This window comes from Glycine max, chromosome 8, assembly GCF_000004515.6.
Source record: "Glycine max cultivar Williams 82 chromosome 8, Glycine_max_v4.0, whole genome shotgun sequence".
NCBI classification, from domain to species: domain Eukaryota; kingdom Viridiplantae; phylum Streptophyta; class Magnoliopsida; order Fabales; family Fabaceae; genus Glycine; species Glycine max.
The window spans coordinates 34,788,828-34,815,085 of NC_038244.2; the positions used below are offsets into that span (position 1 = coordinate 34,788,828).

General features: G+C 32.2%; 1 protein-coding gene and 1 pseudogene across 1 annotated transcript; one reads left to right on the forward strand and one right to left on the reverse strand.

The window, feature by feature from the left end:
- Window positions 1-5,314: 5,314 nt before the first annotated feature.
- LOC113002328 (protein TORNADO 2-like) lies at window positions 5,315-8,428 on the forward strand. The gene is given in 3 exon segments (XM_041018460.1): window positions 5,315-5,756; window positions 5,759-5,848; window positions 8,364-8,428. Coding segments are annotated over 3 exon segments (390 nt in total). The 5' UTR covers window positions 5,315-5,521.
- A 149-nt stretch (window positions 8,429-8,577) lies between these two features.
- LOC100814572 (zinc finger MYM-type protein 1-like) lies at window positions 8,578-11,144 on the reverse strand (annotated as a pseudogene).
- Window positions 11,145-26,258: the final 15,114 nt, after the last annotated feature.

Genomic DNA, 26,258 nt, shown 5'->3' on the forward strand with positions numbered 1-26,258 from the left:
AAAAAGATAAGAATGGACATTATAGAAAAAGTCTTATAAATGTGAAACATGAGTGTTGAAGAGTGTAAACACTTTGTGAGTGGTAATGTCCAATATTTATTTTTAATAACCTTTTTCTTGTAGCAATGGTTTTCGAAAGTGATCCACCTTCCCCTAGATCCGCTAAGCTAATGGCTTCATTGGCTAAGCAAATGGATAAGTTGCAAAGAAATGTTGAGAGAAGGATGGGAGAGAGATTTGATGAGATAAGAAGAAGCACTCAAGAGTTGAGTGGGAGAATGGAAGACATAGAGAGGAGAGGAGGCATCGTAGGTCACCTTATTCTTCTCAAGGAAGTGATGATGGCTATGAAGAAGGTAGAAGGCATAGACATAGGAGGAATAGGGATGAAATGGATGATGTGAAGGTAAAAATTCCCAAGTTCCTAGGTACTTATGATTTGGAGGCTTACCTATTGATTAGGAGATAAAAGTGGACCAAATTTTCAATTGCAACAATTTTAGTGAAGAAAAGAAAATGCAATTGGCTAGCTTAGAATTTGAAGGATATGCATTGGTGTGGTGGAATCAAATCCAAGTGGATAGAGAAAGATTGAGAAGACATAGAGTGGACACTTGGATGGTAATGAAAAGAATCATAAGGGAGATATTTGTCCCACCTCACTATATAAGGGAAATGCATAATAAATTACAAAGGCTCTATCAAGGAAGTAAAAGCGTTGATGATTATTACAAGGAGATGGAGATTTCTTTGATAAGACCAAACATTGAACAGACTAATCAAGCTACAATGGCTAGATTTTTTAATGGTTTGAATAGGGACATTCAAGATGTTGTAGAGCTTCAAAGCTACAACAACATGGATGAACTTATACATAGGACTATGAAAGTGGAGCAACAATTGAAGAGGAAACAAACCTACAAGAAGACTACCCTTTCAAATTGGAAGGATAAAGACACTTCTAAGAAGGAGGGTTCTTCTTCACAGCATCTTGAAAGGAAGTCTTCAAGATGTAATCCTACTTCTCCTACTCAACCCCTTCCCAATATAACTAGTTCCATTAAATGCTTTAATTGTTTGGAAAAGGGTCATATTGCATCCCAATGTCCTAACAAAAGGACCATGATTATGTTGGAGAATGGAGAGGTGGATAGTGAGTCATCTAAGAGTTCTCATAGTTCCTCTAGTGAAGTGGAGGATGATGGTTTTCTTCCACCAGAAGAGGAAGATCTTTTAATGTAAGGAGACTCATGGGAAGCTTGTGCAAAGATAAAGATGATACACAAAGGGAAAACATTTTTCATTCTAGATGTTTGGTGAATGGAAATGTTTGTTCTCTAATCATTGATGATGGAAGTTGTACTAATGTTGCAAGCACTAGATTAACGGAGAAGCTTGGTTTAAAAATCACCCCTCATCCTAAGCCTTATAAGTTGCAATGGTTAAGTGACAATGGTGAGTTGGTTGTGGATAAGCAAATGTTACTTACATTCTCCATTGGAAAGTATGTTGATGAAGTGCTTTGTAATATGGTTCCCATGGAAGTCGCACATGTGTTGCTTGGGAGACCTTGGCAATATGATAGAGATGTTGTCCACAATGGGGTCACCAATCGATATTCTTTCTCGCATAAAGGTAAAAAGGTAGTTCTCTCACCTTTGTCTCCAAGTGAAGTTTGTGAGGATCAAATAAAAATGAGATTGAAAAGAGAGAGAAAAGAAAATCAAAGAAGGAAAAAAGTCCTTTGAGAGAGAAAAGCCAAAAAGAAAAAGAAGGCAAAAAGAAAGTGACAAGAAAGAACAAAAGAAAAGATAAACAAATAGTTAAAAAAAATTAGTGATAAAAGAGAGTTTTTTCATCAAACCTAAGGAGGTAAAATGAGTGATGCTAGCTAGACAACCAATGTATTTACTCATTCCAAATTACTAGTGTTTGTCTTCTAGTGCCCTTGAGTTGCCTCAAGGTTTTGATACACTCTCAAAGGAGTTTGAGGATATCTTCCCACAAGACATTCCCCATGGCTTGCCTCTTTTAAGAGGAATTAAGCATCAAATAGATCTTGTTCCGGGAGCTTCACTTCCTAATAGGGCTACTTATAGGAGTAATCCGGAAGAGATAAAGGAGATCCAAAAGCAAGTTGAAGGGTTGATGCAAAGAGGATGGGTGAAAGAAAGCTTGAGCCCATGTGTAATGTCGGTCATCCTAGTCCCTAAGAAAGATGGCACGTGGAGGATGTGCACGGATTGTAGACCCATCAATAACATCACCATGAGGTATAGACATCTTATCCCTAGACTTGATTATATGTTGGATGAACTTCATGGTTCTTGTGTTTTCTCCCAAATAGATTTGAAAAGTGTTTACCATCAAATTAGAATGAGAGAAGGTGATGAATGGAAAACCACTTTCAAAACTATGTTTGGACTTTATGAGTGGTTGGTAATGCCTTTTGGCTTAACCAATGCACCAAGCACTTTCATGCGACTCATGAACCATGTTTTAAGGCACTTTATTGGCAAATTTGTGGTTGTTTACTTTGATGATATCTTGATTCATAGCTTAACAATGGATGACCACTTATATCATGTTAGGAGTGTCTTGGAAGTGCTTAGACATGAAAAGTTGTTTGCTAATAGGGATAAATGCACATTTTGCACTAATCAAGTAGTGTTTCTAGGATTTGTTGTGAGTGCTAAGGGAGTCCAAGTGCAATGATGAGAAAAATAAAGCTATTAGAGATTGGCTCATACCCAAAAATGTGAGTGATGTGAGGAGTTTCCATGGGTTGGCTAGTTTCTATAGGAGATTTGTCAAAGATTTTAGCACCATAGCATCTCCATTGAATGACATTGTTAAGAAAAATGTGGAATTTAAGTGGGAAAGTGAGCAAGAGAAAGCCTTCAATGCATTGAAGGAAAAGTTGACAAATGCACCCATTCTTGCTTTACCAAATTTTTCAAAATCTTTTGAACTTGAATGTGATGCATCCAATGTTGGCATAGGTGCTGTATTGTTACAAAAAGGTCACCCAATTGCTTATTTTAGTGAAAAACTTAAGGGTGTCGTCTTGAACTATTCCACCTACGATAAGGAACTCTATGCACTCATTAGAGCTTTCCAAACTTGGCAACACTACCTCCTTCCTAAGGAGTTTGTGGTTCATAGTGACCATGAGTCACTCAAACATTTGAAAAGCCAAGGAAAGCTTAATAAGAGGCATGCCAAATGGGTAAAGTTCTTGGAACAATTTCCTTATGTGATTAAACACAAGCAAGGCAAGGCTAATGTTGAGGCCGATGTACTTTCAAGGAGATATGCTCTAATCTCCATGCTTGAAACAAACATGTTTGGATTTGATCACATAAAATATTTTTATTCTCAAGACCATGACTTCTCTAAATTTTTTGAGTGGTGTGAAAAGAGGTCTCATCAAGGTTTCTTTTGGCATGAAGGATACTTGTTTAAAAATAATAGATTGTGTTTGCCTCAAAGTTTTTTGCGTGAACTCGTGATTTATGAAGTTCATAAAGGGGGGTTAATGGGACATTTTGGAGTTGAAAAGACTTTGAACATTTTGCATGAAAATTTTTTTTTGTTCTAATTGCATTGTGTGTCATAAGGCAAAGTCCAAAATCATGCATCATGGTTTGTATACTCCATTGCCAATTCCTACCTCCCCTTGGACCAACATTTCCATGGATTTTGTGCTTGGTCTTCCAAGGTCCAAGAGGGGCAAGGATTCAATTTTTGTGGTTGTTGATAGTTTTCCAAGATGGCATACTTCATTCCATGTCACAAGGTGGACGATGCTTGTCATGTGATGGATCTTTTCTTCAAAGAGGTAGTGCGTCTTCATGGATTGCCTAGGAGCATTGTATCGGATAGGGATTCCAAGTTTTTGAGTCATTTTTGGAAAATGTATGGAGAAAACTTGGAACCAAGCTTCTTTTCTCCACCACTTGTCATCCTTAAACTGATGGGCAAATCAAGGTAGTGAATCGAACACTCTCACAACTCCTAAGGTGTTTCATCAAAGGTAATTTGAAAACTTGGGAAGAGTGGTTACCTTATGTTGAATTTGCCTATAATAGGATAACCAACTCTACCACTTCTTTTTCTCCTTTTGAGGTTATTTATGATTTTAATCATTTATCTCCTCTTGATTTAATTCCCTTACCTAATGATTCTTCTATTTTGAGTAAGGATGGGCTTTATAGAGCCACTTTTGTTAAGGATCTTCATGAAAGGGTGATAAATCAAATTGAGAAGAATATGAAGCAATATGCATGTCAAGCAAACAAAGGAGAAAGTCCATGGTATTTGAACCCGGAGATTGGGTTTGGGTACATCTAAGGAAGGATCAATGCCTACAATATTGACTTACCAAGTGAGTATGGGGTGAGTTCTACTTTCAATGTTGTTGATCTTTCTTCTTGTGATGTAGATGTTTTGGATGCACATCTGAGGATGGATTCTTTTCAAGAAGGAGGGGATGATAAACGATTATCCAAAGAGCATAAGGACCTAGAAACAATTCATGAGTTAAAAGGGCCAATGACAAGGTTTAGAGCCAAGCTTTTACTAGAAGAGATGGCCAAAAGGATCAAGGATGAACTACTCATCAAAGGCAAGGAAGGAGAAAATCACAAGGAACTGAATTGGAGCACATTGAAGATTGTTGAACAGCACGCCTGGGCTTAACGCGAGTTGTCTGGCTTAACCCAATTCCAACCCGAGGAAAAATTGGGCTTAGCGCGAGCTGTCAGGCTTAGCGCACACCTTCAGCGTGAATTTAAGGAAATTCCTAATTTTTTTTATTTGTGTAATGGACTTGAGCTTGATGCAAATAGGTCTTATTAGAGGCTTAGTTATCTTCTTAAATCTAGTTATATAAATACCCAAAAACTCTTAATTGAGAAAAACTTTTGATATAATTGCAATTAAGCTTGTGCTTAGAGAAAGCTTAGCCTCTTCTTTGGTTTTTTTTTACTGAAAACCAAATTGATTCTTATCAAGGAATCTATTCCTTTGTGACGAATTCCCCTCTGACTTATCGATTCTCCGTGGATCGTGGCGTCGTTCTGTTCATCTTCTTCATCTTATCCATATTTTTTGTTTCTCTGTTCTTAAGTTCTTGGAAGGTCAACAATGATGATTCTTGAACTTACATTCGGAACGATCCGAACCAAGCGTCCATGGCTTGGATTGCATCACTTTCTCTCATCCAAGGCAAGGAACAAATTCATGTGGGGTTAATTAATTAGTAAACATGACACCTCTATATTGGGCATCAAATTAACCTTTATCTCCTCATTGTCCAAGCCCCACTCCATTTCAATATTCACTCATTTTCAAGAACCAAATACCATTCCTCTTAATTAAACAAAGTCATATGAACACCAATAGATTCTAGTTCAGTTGGTTGAACTTATATGTGAATGATGTAAATTACTTGATATTGTGTTCAATTCGTAAGGGTAAAAATAAAAAAACAAAGTCATTTAAACACAATCTCACCAAAATGGCACTGACCAACAACTTCATAGGCACCATTAACTTCGTTGCGGTGCTCCTCTCAATCCCAATCATCGATGTCAGAATCAGGCTAACAACGGAGCCAGGCGATTCCTGTGTCAAAGTTCTACTATGGCCAGCCATAATCTTGGGGGTTCTGATCCTTGTGGTGGCTCTGGCAGGGTTTGTAGGGGCATTTTGGAGAATCCCCACGCTACTGGTATTGTACCTCATTGCCATGCTCGCGACTTCTCAATTTGGCTTCGTTGAAGGGTGAGAAGCTCCCACAAGTGGGATGGCATTAGAAGTTGTCTTAGCTCTTCGAATAATATTTGTGCTGACTTGGATCAACGCTACCGAACAGCTTAGGACTTCCTTAATGCACACCTAACCCCATTCAAGTAATTAATTAAAAAATTTAAACTCCGCTCAATTTGGTTGGTTTCCCACTTTATCATTGTTTTTAATTTATACTCCATCGGTTTTTATTTATAAGATTTAAGTTTGTTTATTTTTTATAAGATTCAATTTATAATATTTTTTGAATTAATTATTTTTAGATTAAAATTATTTTTTTATTAAAAAGAAAAAAATATATTGATAAACTATTAGAAGAGAAAGAAGTATTAATGACAATGATAATTTAAAAAATATATATAAAAATTTAAGATTAATTTATTATTATTAATTAAATTAAATATTTTTTTAATTTAAAAAATTAAGTAATTTGATCTTATATATAAGAATGAAGAGGATAATATGTTATTTTTTTGGTGTTGAGTATTAAGTGATTCAGTGTATATTGTCCGCAAGGTTTTAAATTAGGCTTACGCCTTCTTCGTTACAATCAATTATGCAGAAATGTGACTGTGTGGGCTCAATTATATATAGTTCGTTTCTTTTTAATTATAATATTTTTTTTTATTAATCTATGTCGGTTATAAAAAATAGTTAATTATATTGAATCTATCAATTATTTGTACTATTATTTTAAAATTATTATTTTCTATCTCTATATATTTAATTATTTTTTATTAATATTTAAAGAGAGAATAATTAAATAAAAATATGTAAAAATAATAATTAATACATCTACAAATTTTTTTAAAAAAAATCTTATAAGAAGACAAATAAATTTCTAAAAAAAGAGAAGTGAATAGTTAAGAATTAGAACATTGGATTGAAGACCTTGCAAATCGCAAGAAAACCACCATAACATAGATTATGAAAAATTTGTTTAAACTTTTAAAAAAAGTTATTCGCAAAATAAAATAACTTTTATAAAAAGTGATTTTATAAGAAGTAGATAAGAATTGTTTCTTAGAAAAACTTAAAAAAATTAGACAAACACAAGTAAAAAGTAAAAGGAATCTTATTTTATTAAATTCTTTTTAAGCTTAAATAAATTGACCCTATATTATGATAGGACTCTTTTAATCATATTATAAGAATTAAAAATATTAATAATTTAGTTAGTAATTTTAAATTTGTTAATACTTTTTCTTTTGTCAAATCTACTGTTAAATTTGTTTAAAATATTAATAATTCTTTTGAGGATTTGGTTTTCTTAAATAATTTCTATCTAACTAATTAATGCATTTGCACTTAGTGGAATTTTGTATATTCTTTAAAAAAAAAAAAAAAGAGGAATTTTGTATAAGGAAATGTGTATTTGATTAAGTGTTAAACTCATGGAAAAACATGGAAAAAAAAGAGGGCTGCATCCAAACGGGCCCTTATTCTAAGACATAAAAACTAAAACAATACGAGAAAGAAGTTTTTTTCAACGCGTTTAGTGAAACTGATATTCAAAACACACCTAAAACAATTAATGTATGATCTATGATGTAGACAATTTAAAAGAAGTTCTGTAAAAAAAAAAAAATAGTCATGTTTATTTTGTAGTAAACTAAATTGATGATTCTGGTCTCTGTTTCACGCGCGAGAACAGAATCCTGGTAAGTAAATCATATTGATAACTTCTATAAACATAACAAACATTTCCTTTGTCCTTTTACAATTTTTATTTTCATACACCTATTTCAAGTTCTCTAGAATCTAGAAAGCATGCAACTAAATATTTTTGAAGTTCGTACCTATTATCCTTTCATAGCTTTGAAGATTTTATATTCCCTTTAAACACAATTTTGTCACTAAGCAAATTATTGCACAAGTAACCATCATTTGAGAAATCCTGCCTTCTTATCAAAAGAAAGATGAGATACGAGAACCAAAAGTTTAAAGAACTAATAAACCGGGATTCCTCTACCACGTGTTAATCATCCTTTCAATTTCTAGGACCCATAACATGTTATTCATCTAATCGTTCCTGGTTAATTAAGTTTCTAAACTTATTTAAAATTCAATTTTTAATCGTTAAACAAAAATTTGACAGATGAATGTTTTTTTAACTTTTTTGAAATTTGACTTTTAATCTCTAATAAATTTGACTAATTAAGGTCCCTCAATTTTTTCATAAAGATTTTTAATCTATAAACTTTTATAATAATTTGATTTTTAATTTCTAAAATCTTATTAATTAAATAAATAAAAATAACGGCTTCAAACTTTTGTTTAGAGATTAAAATTTTTTTTTTTCTTCAAAACTTTTGTTTAGAGATTAAAAATTAAATTTTTTTTCTAAAACTTTAGAGACCTCGAATGGTCAAACAAAAATTTAGGAAATAAAAATCTTAATAGAAAAAGGTTAAAGAACCTTGATCAGTCAATCTTTTGTTTAGGAATTAAAAATCAAATTTTAAAAAAAAAATTAGAGACTAAAAACTTAGTTAATCATTTTCTTTTATTCCTTTTGTCTTAATTCCTTTTTATTTTTTCTTCTGATGCAGTCAGGATGCTGCAAGCCACCAACAAAATGTGGTTACACATTTGTGAACCCAACGTATTGGATTAGCCCTATCAACACAGCAGAAGACATGGATTGCATGAAATGGAGCAACGACCAAGCACAACTTTGCTACAACTGTGACCAGTGGCGGAGCCAGAAAAATTATAAAGTCTGGGCAAAAATTTAAAGATAGCAAATTCACATTGTATATAATATGTAAATAGTAATCAATCAAAATAAAAGAGACTCGTCATTTTGTCAACAAAAATATAGTTTAAAATAAAAGAGATAAACATAATCTTACAATAGCGGGTTAAATAAAATTACGAGGCAAGTGTCCTTTCCGAGACTTCTTTGCGGTAAATGTTCGAATAATATCAATATCATCAAGCGACTTGAATATCTCCCGCTCGGTGTAACATACCATCAAGTCATTGAACCACACATCGTTGATCTTATTGCGCAATTTAGACTTGATAATCTTCATTGCTGAAAAAGCTCTTTCAACGGATGCTGTCGACACCGCAATATCAAAGCTAGCTCAATAAGTTTATAAACCAATGGAAATACCAAATGTTTCTCAGTTTGAACCATCTTCATAGCCAAACTTTGAACATCTTCACAAGTGGAAAAAGAAGCATTTCTTCTCACTTGAAGCACATAAGTTTCAAGTTGATCCCTAATTGTTCCTCGGTCATCATCAGAAAAGTCTGCATGATAAATATCAGCAAGACGAGCAAGCTTATCAACATCAAACTTGGAGAAAGAGTTCTTGGGGTCAAGACATGAGAAGCAATCAAGTATAATGTTACTTCCTTCACTAAAGCGATGATCCATCTCCACACATATTTTATCAATAGCAACATAAAAAATCTTTGCACGGTAATGATGAAGATTAGTGATAGTCCTCCCTTCTGCTCTTGAACGACCCCGAACCGGTATTTCGTCATCCATATTTGGTACCGGAATACTTTTAGCTACACAAAATCCTTGGACATCGGCAAAAAAATTATTCCAGCCACTCTCTCTCATTGTGCCCAACCGAGCTTTGACAACATCAACTAATTCCATGGCATTCACAATATTAAGATCTTTTCTTTGCAATACATTTGAAAGCTCGTTTGTGATACCAAACAACTTTAACATTAACCTCAAAATAAAAGCAAATTTAAAGCTCTCCATTTTTTCTATCAAACCTGCTGCTTGAGATGGTCCACGTCCATCTTCATCAACCATACTAAGCACCTTTAACACGGAGGACCACATTTGATCCAAACGAAGCAATGTAGTATGATGTGAACCCCATCTAGTATCCCCAGGTCTAGTGAGACTAGATGATTGGTGTAAGCCCCTTCCTCTAGATATCTCACCACTCTCAAGTTTATTTAAAATATCTTTGTGTTGTGCCTCTGTCAAAGCATCCCTCCTCTTACAAGATGCACTTGTTGTATTCACAATCAAGGTGATGTACTCAAAGAAATCATGAATAGATGAGCAACTACTAGTAACAGACACAACAACCAATTGCAAACGGTGAGCATAACAATGGACATAGAAAGCATAAGGATTTTCATCTAGAATTTTTCTTTGCAAACCATTAAATTCACCTCTCATATTTGAAGCTCCATCATATCCTTGCCCTCGTATCCTTGAAATAGATAATGTGTACTTATTAAGAATACCATAAAGAGCATCCTTTAATGACTTAGATGAAGTATCTGTGACATGATGTAGAGCAATAAATCGTTCCACAACATTCCCTTTGTCATTCAAAAACCTAAAACAAATTCAACCAGTTTACTTGGCGGCATAGAGAGTAATAGGTAATGAAAATTGGAAATTGGAAAATACAACTACTAACCTCAACATCACCGCCATTTGCTCTTTGACGGATATATCACGTGACTCGTCAATAATCACGGAGAATTGTCTATCACCAAGCTCTTCCATAATCACCTTGGTAACTTCATGTGCACAACACGTTGCAAGCTCCTTTTGAATGTCACCGCAAGTCATTTTGCAATTTTTTCCACCACGGTCAAAAGCATCCCTCACTTGTTCATTCTGAGATTTTACCCAATCTACCATCTCTCTAAAATTGCCCTTATTTAGCGAAGTAGAGGATTCATCATGGCCACGGAAAGCCATGCCTTGTGCTATGAGATATCTTGAACAATCTAAAGAACAAGTCAAACGAATCTTATACAATTCTTCTGATTCCTTGGTTGCTTTAGCAAACTTACTTGTCACACTTTGTCTTTGATTATTATAATCATTGTAGTGCTTGACACATGAGTTGTGCAAACTATTATGACTACCAACATGACCTTTCAAGCCTTGAGATGCATGCTTCCAATCTCTATATCCGTTTTTAGTGAAGACTTCAAAACCAAAGTGCTCGGCCCTCCCGGGTTGCTTAAATAGAAAACAATAAAAACAATAAGCTGCATCCTTTATCTCACTGTATTCTAACCATGTATAATTCTTATACCATGATTTACTAAATGCTCTTTTAACACTTCCAAATTGAGTACGAGGAAAGTTTGACAAATCTGGTTGCATTGGACCCTTCAATATATATGCCCTCCTCACTTGGTCTTGAATATCCGGAGCATACTCATTAATTTGTTTCCTACGACCTGGATCACGCACAATCTCATTTGGATTAAACTCATTAACCACATTATTAAGTGGTGGTTCTAATTCAGCTTCCGGTTGCACAACATTCACATTCTCAATATTTTCTCTATCAACCAAAAATCTCCTCATATCTGAAATAAAGATAAAATAGTTACAAAATTGTAGCAAAAAAAATTTTAGTGTTTGCAATTGATATATTAGAAAACTCTTTTGCAACCATGTATGTAGTGCAACACAAAAGACCAAAAAGAAATTATTAACTTAAGCAATCAAAAGTCTTTTCCTCTAAGCTTTTTTCCATATTAGAAAAGCAAAAAAAAAAGGGAATAAAATATGACTTTTTCTTCTTCAATAAACGTGCTCTTAGTGGGGAAGAAAAAGAAAAAGTGTCCACTATGACTCTATGAGTTCACTGTTCACACTTGAAAAATGGAAGAAAAATTAAAGAACACGGAAGTATCACAACAAACAAAAACACTTTCCATCTTAATCACTTTTATTTTTCCTAACTTACCTTACCTGCGGCTGCTATGGGATTATGGAAGAGAAGACGGCGACGACGGCGCGGAGAGGAGGAAATAGAAGGAGTCGGCGATGGAGGGAAGAGAAGACACAGAGGAGAGGAGGAGGGAGGCGGCGGCGACGGAGGGAGTTGGAGGAACTGCCCACTGCTGGATTCGGAGAGACGGAAACTTTCCGTTTCCTTTTTCCTTTTTCCTCTTTCTTTTTTTTTAAATTTTATTTGTTTTTTAAGACTAATAAAAAAATATTGGGCTTGTAACCAAAAAAAATGCCTAGCTGAGCCCGGGCATATGCCCCTGCTGGCCGCATGGTAGAACCGCCACTGACTGTGACTCTTGTAAAGTTGGTTTGTTGGCAACCCTGGAGAAGGGCCAATGCGATATTGATCGTTACTCTAATTGCTTTAATTGCGGTGTATTTAGTAGGGTGCTTTGCCTTTAGGAGTGCCAAGACAGAGGAGCTCAGTTGATCACAAAATGATAACATTCAACAATTTCAAGTAGCTGATAACTTGTTCTTGGTCCACAATTTCTTCCTAGTTCTGGCAAAATGAAAATAGAGTATTATTTAGTGCAAGGTTTTGTAAATCAAATACATTCAGCAGTTGAAATGTAAATACATTTTCTAAACCAAATACATTCAGTAATTAGTGCAAGCAGTATTTGGGAAGTAACCAATGTAAATACAAAGACCAAAGAACAATAATGAAAAGTAAATTTACCAAAGAGTAGCATCCATTAATTATCCAATTGTTGAGTAATGTCATTAACCAACAATTCACCTATATTAAGAAAAATGGAAATTTAGAAATGAACAATGAAATTGAAAAATGATAAATCTGAAATAAATGGTACCTTCATCATCGGATTCAATTTCAATCACTAAAGTAGCTATTTCTTGAATTTCCTTAGAGCCTAAACCTACAAATATGAAATATAGTATTATAAGTGACAATTAATGAATTAAAAACTAAAAAAGGATTAAAAGATAAGTAAAGAATTACGAAAGTTACCTATATTTTGTATGCTCCATAACCAACTTTTACCACACATCAAAGCCTCTAAAGTAGTAAAATGAAGTTTACTACCATCATGACTTAATATCTTACCACCGGTACTAAATGCAAATTTAGAAGCTACAGTAGTGATCGAAATAGCTAAGGGTGTGTTAGGTTTGCATTTTCATTTTCTGTTTTCATTTTTTTAAAATTGTTTTCATTTTCAAAATATTAGAATTCTGAAAATATGTTTGATTTGACTTCTTGTTTTCTGTTTTTAGGAAATAAAAAAAATTGAAAATTTATGATATATTGACTTCTTGTCTTTTTTGTATTTTTAAATTTGTTTAAAATTACATTCATTGTCATCTCATTTTCATTTTACCCAAAATGAGATTCTTGTTTTCAATTGAAAACACTAAAAACAAAATTTTATTATTTTCATTTTCTGGTTGTTTTCTGTTTTCATTTTCACTGAAAATGTTTTAAAAAATCCAACCAAACACATTTTCATCATCATTTTCTGTTTTCAGTGAAAATGAAAATAGAAAATAGGCAAACCAAACACCCCCTAATACATCTCTTGTAATTGCTTGTAGAGTTGGATACTTTGCCCTCATTTTGTTTCCACCATGCTAAGATCTCAAAATCTAATGTAATCGACAAATTATCCTCTAAGAAATGATCTAACTCTGTTTTCATAGATGAAGGTTTACTCCTTTTCTTTCTTGCCATGTACATTTGAAAATCAGTCATGTTATCAAAACTAAACTTACCCACATTTGATGGAGAGCTACTAGCAAATCCTTCATTCTTTCTTAATTGATATTCAGAAACCAAATCATAGCACAATTGTTGAATCCTAGTAACTTGGCCATAGCATTCAAGATCATACATTATGTCAAAATAATTTTCAACCAAATTCATTTTGTATCTTGGATCTTAAATTGTAGCAACTCCAATTGTATCATGAATGACACTCCAATAACTATCAAATTTGCTTAACATACTTTGTGTCATATCTTGAATTACTTGATTCAAGGAGTTAATCCATTCATTTATAGTAATCTGGATCTCACAAATCTTAGGAAAATAAAGGTTAGCAGTTGGGTATTTGGTGCCTGAAATGATTTATGTAATATCATTAAACAATTTCAACCTCCCACAAGCATCCTTTGCAAATTCCCAATGTAAATCAATTGGCAAACAAGAGTATTGAGGATCATGTTGCTTTAACCGAAAAGAGACATCCTTATAAATTATAGCAATGTCAAGCATCTTGGAAGTGAAATTTCACCTTGTTGGACAATCTAAACACAACTTTTTTTGCAAGGAATTCTCAATTGTTTAGAAGTCTCCTCAAACTTTTCCACCCTCTTAGGTGTTGCAATCCAATATGCTACACTCTCACGAATTTTTCCACCCCTTCTTTCAAAACACCTAACCCCTTTTTTATTATCAAATTTAGGTAGCACAACAACACATATGACGCAGAGAACCTTCCTTGATTAAACTGGATAGCTACAACTTATCCTTAATCTTATTAATCATGCTATCATTTGGGCTACAATTGCCTAGGGTAATTGTGGACAATTTGGTGTCAATATTCCAATCAAGCAAACAATCAATTAAAGCTATACAAAGTCTCTCAGTTGTGTGAGGTGTAGGAACATAAATGAACCTAATACATGATAAGGAAACCAACATTTAATGATATTATTATAGGAAAAGATCAACAAGTAACACAATATGGAATGTTATAAACTTAAAATTGATTGTACCTCAAAATGAAACTTTGTAGGGTCTAAGAGCTATCAACAAAATGAGCTATGACAGCCATATAACCTTTTTTTATTGCTTGTTGTCCACATATCTGAACTAATTTCCAGTATTCCTTCATTAATATCTAACAACTTCATAACCATTTCTTTTTCACCTTGATAGACATTGAATATCTATTTCTTCAAGATGTTTCGTGAAGGAATTTGAAACTATGGTTGAAGTGCAGTCCAAAGTCTCCTAAACCCAACAGGATCCACTATTGAAAGTGGATATTCATGCTTGATAATTGCACATGCAAGGTACCTGATTGCCTCTTCTTGATTAAAACTTCCACATGCCAATTCCTTTTTACCTTGCGAAAACTTTGGGAAGTGTTTGCCCCTTCCTCCCTCTCATTTGTAATTTTGTACCATACAATGGTTCATATGGTGGTGCAAGTGCTTGTTCCATTCTTTGATTCTTCTACAAGTAACTTCTTGCAATAATTACATTGAGCCTTATCCTTTCCTTCAAATTGAACTTTTTCAATATGTTGCCACACAACACTTTTCACCCTTCCATTTCCTCTGTGTGTTGATGAATCGCTAATATCAGTCGTGTCTAGAGTGGGTGTTTGCATAGGGTCATTCATAGGACCTTGATCTGCCCCGGTAGATTCATTCATCGGTGGTCCTCATGGAGTTGGTTCTTGTGTAGATGGTGGAGTTTGTTCTTCAATATTCATTTTTCTGTAGCATAATAATTCAAGGTAAGTACAAGTCATTATAATTCAATTAATTGGTTTTATTTATATAAAAAAAGAACCGAAACTGGTTTTCATTTTAAACAATTCAACTATCAAGGAAAGTATACTAAACACTTCCTACACATGCTCATTAGCAATGTTATTAAATTTCATTTTATATTACAATGAACAATATCTATTGATAAATCATGGTAACCCGAGATATAATAATGTTAGTGATTTGACATAATGTTAGTGTAATTTTTTTTGTTAGAACCTATTTACACAATGAGAAAAAGAACCAAAAGTCACCAAGTATGATTCCAACAATTGGTTAGAACCTATTTATATCATGATGACCACATAAATAATTACTAACCAAGCTCAAAAGGTTCCCTATTGATTGAGCACTTGTAGTTTAGTATTTTTCTATTCTTCTTAGCTCGACTGACATCTCTTTGACCCTTATTTTCTCACTTTAATTTAGTTTTGGTCTTAGGTAAATGATTGAGCTTAATTGATAATTGTGGCTTATTTTTGGATTTATGTGCTTACTTGACCTATCTGCCTTCTGCAAGACCTATAGGACACTATAAAACTCCAAATGGAGCTTGTGAGTAGTCTCAAGAAAGCTAAGAAAAATACCTTCAATTTTGTTAGAAATAATCTTGGGTCATTTCTGCCATTTCGAGGGTCAAATTTGGCTTGGAAGTCAGAACCTCTGCACTTGAATAATTGGGTTGCGAGTTTGGACTTTGTTTTGTATAATTAGTTTAATTAGGTATATTAGATGGGCCTAATCAAGGCTCATCCCTTCCTTTTGAGTAGTCACTCTACATATTAGTGGAAGTTAGTTAGTTAGTTAGTTACTTCATTTTGTAAAAACAGATTTAGTTACTTGTTGTGCAAGTTTTAGGACAAAACTTTTTTCTCTCTTTTCTCTCAAATGTTCTTCATTCTTCTTCCTCTTTTCACTTTTATTCTTTCTTTCTCTTGCAAAAATTTTGTGGCTTTTCCATTGGTGATGATCACGAAAAGCTAAACACTTAATCAATTGGAGAATCCACTCCAAGCAAGGTTGAATTTGAGTTCAGGTTTAGTATTTATAATTTTTATGAATGTTCATCTTTTTCTTCAATCCTATTTTTGATTTTCATGATTATAATTATGCTTAGGATTGAAAATAGATTAGGTTATGAATTCATTTCCTATTTTTGAAATTTAATCACAGATTGTTTGGATGATTTTCCAACCTAATTTGCAATCTCAAACAATTTATGGATTGATTCGATTGAACTATCTCTAATTCATTTGATTGAACTTTCACACTCTGAACATCATTCGTAGTAACTGTGATAATTAGATTTGCATTGGTTTGGTGAATTGGATTGATGCTATTAAACTTGATTCGTATTTTGTTTTGTTTTGTGTTGTTCTGATTCTTCATCTCTGTTTTTCTGTTTTCGCATTCCTTTACATTCGTCTACAAACTATTCGTTGAAATTCTCCCTGTTGTTTATAAGTGAATTGAAGTAGGAACCAAAATGAATTGTATCACTAAGTCGATCTAGGTTAATCTTGTACTGCAGAATTCCCTAATTTTATTTGTTTTTGGATCAATTCGACAGTCATTATCACACCTATATATATGACTATCTATACCACGCCTTTTATTCCCAAATCCCAACCTTACACAAATTACTCAACTTTTCCTTTGCATGTTTCTTAATATGCATATCCTTTTTATTCCCCTGTAATGTTATTTCCTTGTACAACACCAGCTTCATTAAAGCATGACCGTAACCAATTATCAAAATGACAGCTTCACCAACGTATGATAATAGCCTATGCCAATTATCAAAGGCTTCTATTCCATTGTCATTTCCTATACTCTTGTTTTTATGATTAATTTGGTGTCAATATGCATTTTTTTTTGTTTTGGATCAGTGCCCTTTTGACCTCTTTAATGGAATTTCATAAACTTAACTTGAAGAAATTTCAGAAAATGAAACAGAAAGAGAAAAGGGACGGAAATCAGGGAATACCTTGAATGAAAAGGGAAAAGGTGAATGGAGATGATAGCAGAGATGATCTTGAAGTCATGAATGAAGATGATGGCATTGGGGCAACCATGAACGACGACAACCAGGAACAGAGTCGTTGCTATTCACAAGTGAGCAATGAGTGTGAACTGTGAACAGCGATACTGACAGAGTAAGAGTGACTGATGATTGATAAGTGAACACTGAACAAGTTTCTATCTTTAGGCAATCTTTATTCTCTTTACTTGTGTAACCATAAGTAAGGCTACATAAGTAATTTTATATATCTGTGACTTAAGGTGGGCAAGTAATGAGTATGGGTACATGAAAAAAAGGTTAACCATCCTCGTCCTTGTCCCCAAAAATAAAACTCGGTTAACTCAGGGCGGGGGCAGGCAATTACTCGTAGGTACGAGGTTGTTTGCCATACCTAATGATTAGGTATATTAAGAAACACTAGTCTTGATTAGGATGGTTGTTAATGCTTAAAATGTTTGATTTTGTGTGTGAAGTCATGCATACATGCATCCTATACTAGGTTATGTAGATCAACATACTCAAAATGGTTAGCAATGGATCCATAATAGTAAGCCTTAAAGAATTGCAACTTTTGTAACTTAGCTTTTAAAATCACTAAGTTTCAATTTTGTATCAGGATAATTGACTTTATGCTAATATAGTATACTAGATTGAGCATCTATTTTCTTAGAATTGAGAATAGCTTGCAAATAATCGACTATCTTAAGTGTCTAATCAATTATCTGGTTTTGAAGAAGTTTTTCTCTTTTGCAAATCGGTTATTAAATAATAATATAATCAATTATTTGTTCTTCAGCAAATCTAGGTGATGTGAAGAAAAATTTAATTGACTATATTTGTGGCATAATCGACTATTTTATTTTTTTAGGCTATAAAAATGAGTTTTTCAAAAGGACTTCGCCTGTGACACCTTTTCTCTCATATTTTTCACTATGTTTTTTGTTGAGAGAGTTCTTAAACCTCTAAGTGTCATCATCACTTTGATCCTTAATTGAAAACATCATTTCACATTGGGCTCAATGGATCTTTACATGGGATCATGAAGGGTAATTGAGACTACATAGGAAGTATTTCAATCTTTCACACTCAGGTGAAATATTTTCTTAATTGCAATTCTATTTTTGTTTTTCATTAAGTAGATTTCTCAATGGTTTGCATGTAGAGGGTTTTCTACATGTAGGATTTAGTTCTTGATAGATTTTCAAGAATTTAGCCATTTGTGGTGTGCATTTTTCTTGTGAGTTTGTTTGTAACTCAAAAAGGTTATAGTGAAAAGATCCTAGTGGGTTACTTGGATCAATTGGGTGTAGATTTTCTAGAAATTGAACCACTATAAATTGGTGTGTGCATCTTTTTCTCAACTTTTGTATTGCTTCTTGCATAAATTTCTTGGAAATTATTTGTGAAAAAATTTCATTTGGATCCAAACATAATTTAGAACCAATTCAACCCGTCTCCCTCCTCTTGGTTTTTGATTCTAAGTGCCATAATTTCTAACGCATGGCCCCCATTTTTTTTTTAAAGTGTATATAAATTACTATTAAAATAATTTTATAGCTTTCCTAAAATTTATGAAAACAAATATTGGAAAGTGATATGCATGAAAAAAATTATCATGTTAGTTGATACAAAAAAGTGTAGGTAGTTGTAATATGATGAAAAAAAGAAAGATACAAAAGATTATAGGTGTTATAATGAAATATTTATAATATTGAGTCCATATATAATTATCCAAAACTTCTACCTTTTTATTTTCTCACATAATATACCTGATCATATATATATATATATATATATATATATATATATATATATAAATATTTAATTATACCAACAATAAAAATAGTTTATTTAATTTAAATTAATAATGTCATAAGTTTAAATTTATTTTTCTTCAAAAAAGAATATTTTTTAGAAATGTTCATATAAATGAATAGCTTAAGTAATGATTATATTTAATAACATTTCTTGTAATTAAGAATATTTTTTCACCTATAAGATTAACTTAAATTGATAATAGACCATGAACGTGTCACTTGCATGTGCATGGAAAATGATTGAGTTTCTTATTAATAATCATCACAATAAGAGTATAAAAAAGTGTATGATTAATATATTTGAAAATGAATCCAAGTTTCTTATAATTATGAAGAAAAAATGTATCTATTTCTTTTTTTATATAAAATCTAGTATTATTTTGGTACTCGACATAGTTATATATTTTTTATTTATTATTTATAAAAAGTATTAAATCTGTATAATTTATTAAACTTTTTATATCAAAATCTAGAGTTATGCTACGGTAAATTGAGGAAAACATTTCCAAACTAGCATACTCTACTATATTAAATATCAAAGAGAAAATAAAAATCATGGAAGACAAACAATAAAAACTCATGTACAATCATGTGAACCTAAAACAAGAAAGGTCATATTTATTCATGAAAAACTCTTCCTGAACAAAAGATGGAAGATAATCCCATCAAACTAAGTCATTGGTGGTAACACCATGAACGACAAGCCTATCTGCAAAAAATAAAAATAAAAATTGCCCTCACTATAGACTGAGAAAAAAAAAAACATAGAATGAGTAGTTAGATTTATGCCATTTAACCATCTATATGCATATAAAAGTTTAAATTTTCTATATTAATTTTTTTTCTGGACTCCCCTCAAACTAAATTTTTGGTTCCGTCCATGGTTTAATGAAGAGGAGTGTTAGTTACATTCTTAGACCTAAGTTGAGATTTGAAGCACGAGGAAGTTACTTTTGATGGAAGTGGTTTTTATTAATAGTAATGAGGACTTGTCCGTGTAAAAAGATAATGCATGGTTAATCAATTAAAATAATAGCTTTGTTGTGACTTAACTTAGAGTTATTATTGTCAAAGTCAATAAAATTTATTATGCATAATAGTTTGTAATTAATTAGGTTAGATGATTGTGGAAAAAAAACTTTGCATTATCATTAAATATTCCTTTTTTCTGTTTTTTTACATACGTTTTGATTAATAAACTTAATATTATTTCTTTATTAAGATATTTATTATATATTTATTTTAACATTTTTTTAATAATGTAGTATCAATTTTTTTTATTCTGATAATATCAATGTTTTAGTCACAATAAAGTAACCATTAATTATATTCAAACTATGTAATGTGATATATTCTACAGTTTGCATAAGCATAATGAGCAATGATGCAAGTGGCGTGGTGATTGAGGCTTCTGTCCATTCAACGTGTAGGCTCATCTCTTCGGAATTCGGATAGCCTTGTGCAATATTTATTGTCTTTATGAACAAGGCAGAATCGGTTATGACATAAACCAGTTCGGTTCATACTCGTTTTAGTAGTTTCAATGTCAGTTCAACAATTTAGAGACCAGTTGTTGAACTTTAAGCAACAACAGAATCAATTTTGGGGCATATCTATTTGGTTCTCTTATGGATTCTAACAGGTTTGGTCCCGATTCACCAATTTATTAAAGATTTTTTTATCGATAAATGTTAATTAATAATTTTTTATTAATACAAGGGCTTGAACTTGTAATCTTTTTCTCTCTTTTTTTTTTTCTTAATCATCCAACCAATTTTATATTTCTCCAATTTATTAGAGACTAGCTAGTTAATTGAACCCACAAGTCATACAAAATTGATTAAGACATTTGCTTCCCGCACTTCCATTTTAATTGCATGGACAAAATTGTCATTAATGAGTTTGAGTCAAAGCATTGTCTCCTTGTTTCTAATGTCGACGTCTTCTCGCCACTAAAACCACTACACCTCACCCAACAACGAACACGAGAAAGTAGCACCGACGAAGAAGTCCATTGTGGTGACCATCCCCTTGAAGAAGCCCTTCTTCTTCAATAACCTTGATTTTCTCCCACGGCTTGAGTTGTGGACTTTCTTCGAGAAGCACGTGGAAGAAGAGTGGTGCAAGTGGGATGAAGAAGCAATGGGGTTGAGAACAAGCGAGGAGTGAAACAACGTTGTTGCGGTTTTCTCTTGGGGGCTGTGGGGTTTTGACGAAGGATAGGTTGGGGGTGGTGTGGCATGGATGATAGGTCTATTAGGCAAAGGGAACAAGGGGTATCACCCTATTCCAGAATAGCTATTTTTTAAAGTAAAATTACATTTCAGAATATTTTTGGAGTACTTATCTCTTTCTAGAAAGTGAGTTTTACATTCCAGAGCTTGAAAACCTATTCCGGAATAGCTATTCTAGAGTAGGACACTATTTTGAAATTACCATTTCAGAATGAAGGTTCCTGGTGAAAGGGGTACTTTTGTCCATTGAAATCTAATGGGTAGAGCAGAAACTAAAATGGGAAGTGCAGGAAACTAATCCCACTGATCAAGCTGGCAGTAGGTCCATTAAGTTTTTTGTCCAAGCCCAACCAACTTAACAACTGATAAATCGGCCCACCTAATCAGTTAGTACTGTCCATTTTAGTGGGCATGTGGATGTAAGATATCCAATTCAATGAAGTGAGGCACCTTACGCCAAACAGTTAAGGGGAATTCTATTTTCACTTTTTTTATATTTTGAAAATTAGTTTGTGAAACATAAAATAGTTTTGGTAATTACTTTCAAACATAAAGAGATGTGAAGAGAGGGAAAAAAAAGTAAAAAGGAAGGATAAGAATAGAATTATATAATACTTTATTGATATTGACCCAAGACGCACCCTTTAGGAACTATGCTGTTCGCCCATGAAAACCCATGCCACTGTGTTATTTTCTTTACTAGATATCTATGCTAAAATTATTACCTTGTGTACATTTCTCTATTCTAAGCACAAGCTAGATGTATATTTCTCTCATCCATAAATTTGAGTTTGGTATTTCTTTAAAAGTATAACCGAAAATTTTAATAAGGAATTTTTTATGAAAAATAATATAAATTAAAACTCATCCTTAAAATCTTTTGAGTTTAATTTATATAAATTGACGGTATAACTTTTTTACGATGACAAGTAATTGAAAATAATCATCTAATCATCTTTATTATGCTTTTAAAGATAATTATTATAAAAATTAATAGATTTATTACATATAATAATTTGTTATTAAATTAGAGTGTAAAAGACCTTTTCACGAGTGTATATGCATTATTTGCAAATATTTATTTAGAAAATTGTAAGTAATGACACCCAAAAATAAAATCTTTTGGAAGTTTTTTCTAAATAATTAACATGTAGGACATATTTGAATATAAGGTAAAAGTGTTTTTGAGAGCTTTTATATAAAAAAATATAGATTTTTTTAGTAAAGAAACTAAAAAAAAAATCATAAAAGTAGTAGTCCTTCTGATTATGCAAACATGCTCTAAATGTGTCAGCTTATCATGATTGTGCAAAATTTTGATTCTCCCGCAATAGGAATTAGGATTGCTACCACTCCCATAGTCATTGAATAATAGACATTTCAAGAGTCCAAAATGAATTAATATGGGGCATTATTAAACTCCAACACATTAAAACAAAACAAAAAAGGTTTTGCTTTATCGGAAAAAAAAATTTTATGTTTTGGTGGTAAGTCTCTGCTTTAAGGGTTACGCATAAAAAAATTGTGGGTGGGTTGAGTCCATACTGTTGCACTTCACCCATGAATCACATGAAAGAAATGCAATTTTCTAGGACGTGTGGTGTGGTGACAAAACTAAAGGTAGATCATAATTGGAATCTCACTGTTGTGGCCCGTGTGAACTTGACAAGTATCTAAACAAAGCAACAAAAATAAATCATTCATTCTGAGAGTTGACTAGTAGACATATCCCATACTTTCCTTCTTCTCTTACGCTACGTTAGGTTAGAATAATTGGGGCTGTGACCTAATGCCATCAACTAATGAAGTGAATATGCTACTTTTTCTAATTTCGTATACATTCCATCTCTTATTTTTGGAACAGACAAAAGCTTCTACGTCCATTGTGTAAGATATTCTTTCTGGCCTCGATAAGACCCCCTTCTAATCTAGTTCCAACTTTTATTAGAAATACTAAGAAAAGCGTATGATATTTTTAGTTTCATTAACATTTGTATCAAGGTAAAGTTGGAGGTGAAGGAAAATCTTATATTGCGTATGACATTGAAAGAGTCAAGTATCTACAATGATTTATATCGTTAAGTGATTCAGAATTTAAATTTTAATTGTTTATTAGATATGAAATAAATGGTATTAAAAGAAGAATATCTATTTTGTGTGTATGACAAAGATTAATTATCGCTTCCAATGAAATTACTTCATACAATACCATATATGCATGGTAAAAAAAAAGTCAAGTATATATGTGACATTTTTGTATTTGTAATTGCACCTTGTTCAAACTATAGGCAATAATTTCGGGGCAAAAATGTTATAGGGCAATATTGCGTCTGCGTTAATCTATTTGACCAACGATATTTTTCTTCGGTTGATTCGTGATTCGGATAATTAAAACAGTTTGAAACACTATTTCTCAAACTGGGTTATCCTTATACTATAGAGTAGTCCAAATCCAAATGCAACATTGGATGGAGAAAATGGTAGACTAATCACTGAACTATAAATTGACTCGTGCGTTGTCAATTGTCAAATTATAAGCAACTTGGATTGGCAATGTCATCATCTGTGTCCCTCTATTTCCATAAATATACCAAGCAATTGTGATTGGCACTATAGCTGTATCTATAACTAGTCATATATTATTTTGTGTAGTCCCTGCGTTTTTTATGAAAGCAAATTATCATATTAAATTCCTGGTACCCGGCTAATTATTATTTATTAGAATTTTCAGGATAGAATCAGAGTGTGTGAGTGTCAAATTTCGAATGATGCCTGCATTTAATTTAGAGTAAGGTAACAAATAACTCGCTCTGACTCCAGTTCTGGAAATACACCACATTTGGATGCATGCACCTTGGAAATACAATAAACGAGGTTAGTGATTACATGTTAAAAAAAAATTATCAGTTACATGTGAAAATATTCAATACAACAACATCATAGTAATTAGTGTGAGGTAATTTTTTTTTTTTTTTTGGGGGGGGGGGGGGGGGGGGATAATTTAATTTACATATGTAGAGGTCAAAATTAAGGATTATTATGTGATAATTTAAAACAATAAAAATTAATTAATGGAAATATTAATCATTCATTTTGATTTTGAACAGAACAAACAACCAAGGAAGCAACCTGCGGGACAGAAATTCATTTGAAACTGTTTTATAATTTTCTTTAAAATAAATACATACTAAATGAAATTAAATGTATTAGGATTTGTATTTAGATTTTTCCTATATAATGCGACAGTTTGTCGTATATCATCAATGGCTTGTTTTAATGGTTTACGCTTTCAAGTAGGGAAATAGATCGAGTGGCAGAACCGGATGATGAATACACACATTAGCCAGAGGTTGGTACACAATAATTTTCCATAATACTCTTTAAGAGTTTAACTATAGTTGATCATAACCATGTGCTTTGTAAAACTTGACTAGCAGTATAATAAAAGCTTAATTGTATATTTTATCCTCAATTTTTTTTAATTTTTGGTAAATTTTATCTTTAATTTTAAAGAGGCTTACAAATTTTATTCCAATCATTTTTCTATTAATAAACACAAAAATTAGGGTAAAATTTATCAAAATAAAAAATATAAAAAATGGAGCTAAAATTTATCAAAAAAAATAAAAGTTTGGTGTAAAATTTATCAAAAAAAAAGTTAGGGATTAAAAGTGAAATTATTTTAGAAGTAAAATAATAGAAAATAAAATCCACAAGTTTTAAAAAATGAAGATAAAATAAGTTAAATTAATTTGTTGGAGATAAAAAAAATGTAATTAAATAATAAAATGGGGTGTTGTGTATGGATCCTGTGCAGCCATGCTGCCTCTACAACAGTGATCAAGGCCATTGGATTTAAATCTAATGGTTATCAAAATAGGAGTATAAAAATATAATTATATATTTAATTTTGAAGGGTTGATATGCTGTTGTGGGTGGCTTTAGAGAATCTAAGTTCGAGGTGATCTAACTGACCCAAAGTAAATATGAGATTAAAGGCATTTACATTTATATTCTGCACTCATATTATTGTATCGACTATCTCTTGTTATATTTTAAAAAATTCATTCTAAAATGTAAATTTATATTTCAAAATAGGTACAAGATGTAAGAGTGGAATTGCAGGATACAATAGCTGAGATTATAAATATCCCTAGAATTGCTGGATATAATAGCTGAGCTTATAAATATCCCTATTTTAGGTGGTTCAATAAAATTAGAACAACTAAATTAAGAGTTGGACCACGACCCACTTTTTTTAAGAAAATTATACACAAAACTTTGACTAATTATATATTCCTTCCATTATTTTTATTATTATTACATCCCATCGTATATACTAATTGACTTCTCTGAGTTCTCTGTTGTCAATGGGGAGAAGCACTTCCCCTGACTGCAATCACCAGCCAATATTCTCTCCAATCTCGCAGCATGTACAAATTTCGATCAATTATGCCTAGTAATTTTACTAATATATTTATTCGATTGAGATTCACTGAAAACTTATTTTAACAAAACCCATGATAACATCTTCCCATTGGACAAAATAAGAAATCAAGTATAATTGAAATGGAAGAGAAGGAAACTGTGAATCTGAGATCTGATGATACCAACGAAAGAGAAAAGAAACCCATTTTAATGGAATTGTGTTGAAAACAAGAAGTTAGAAAACATAAATAAAATGACAAGGGAAACACGTTGTTGAAAATTTCAAAATAAAAACTTTCTTAAAAAATGTAAACAGAACATATTTTCTAAAATTAAACGCTCCTTACATCTCATCGTTTTCTTGTTAGAGAGGTGTAGAAACAAAAAAAATCCTAAATCTGAAAAATGGAGAGAACTTAAAATTAGGGGTAAAAGATGACGGGAGAAATATATAATTACTCAAAATTTTGTGTACAAAAAATCTAAATAAGTGGACCCAACTTTTAATACAATTGTTCTAATTTTACTGGATAAGATTATTTAACCCTATCTTTAGTTGGGGTTTGTTAGATAAAACCTAATAAAATTGACTTAAAAAATTAAAACGGCCTGAGATGTTTAACAGTATTCAAAATAGCTTTGGCTTAAATACACGTTTTAATTATTAACAA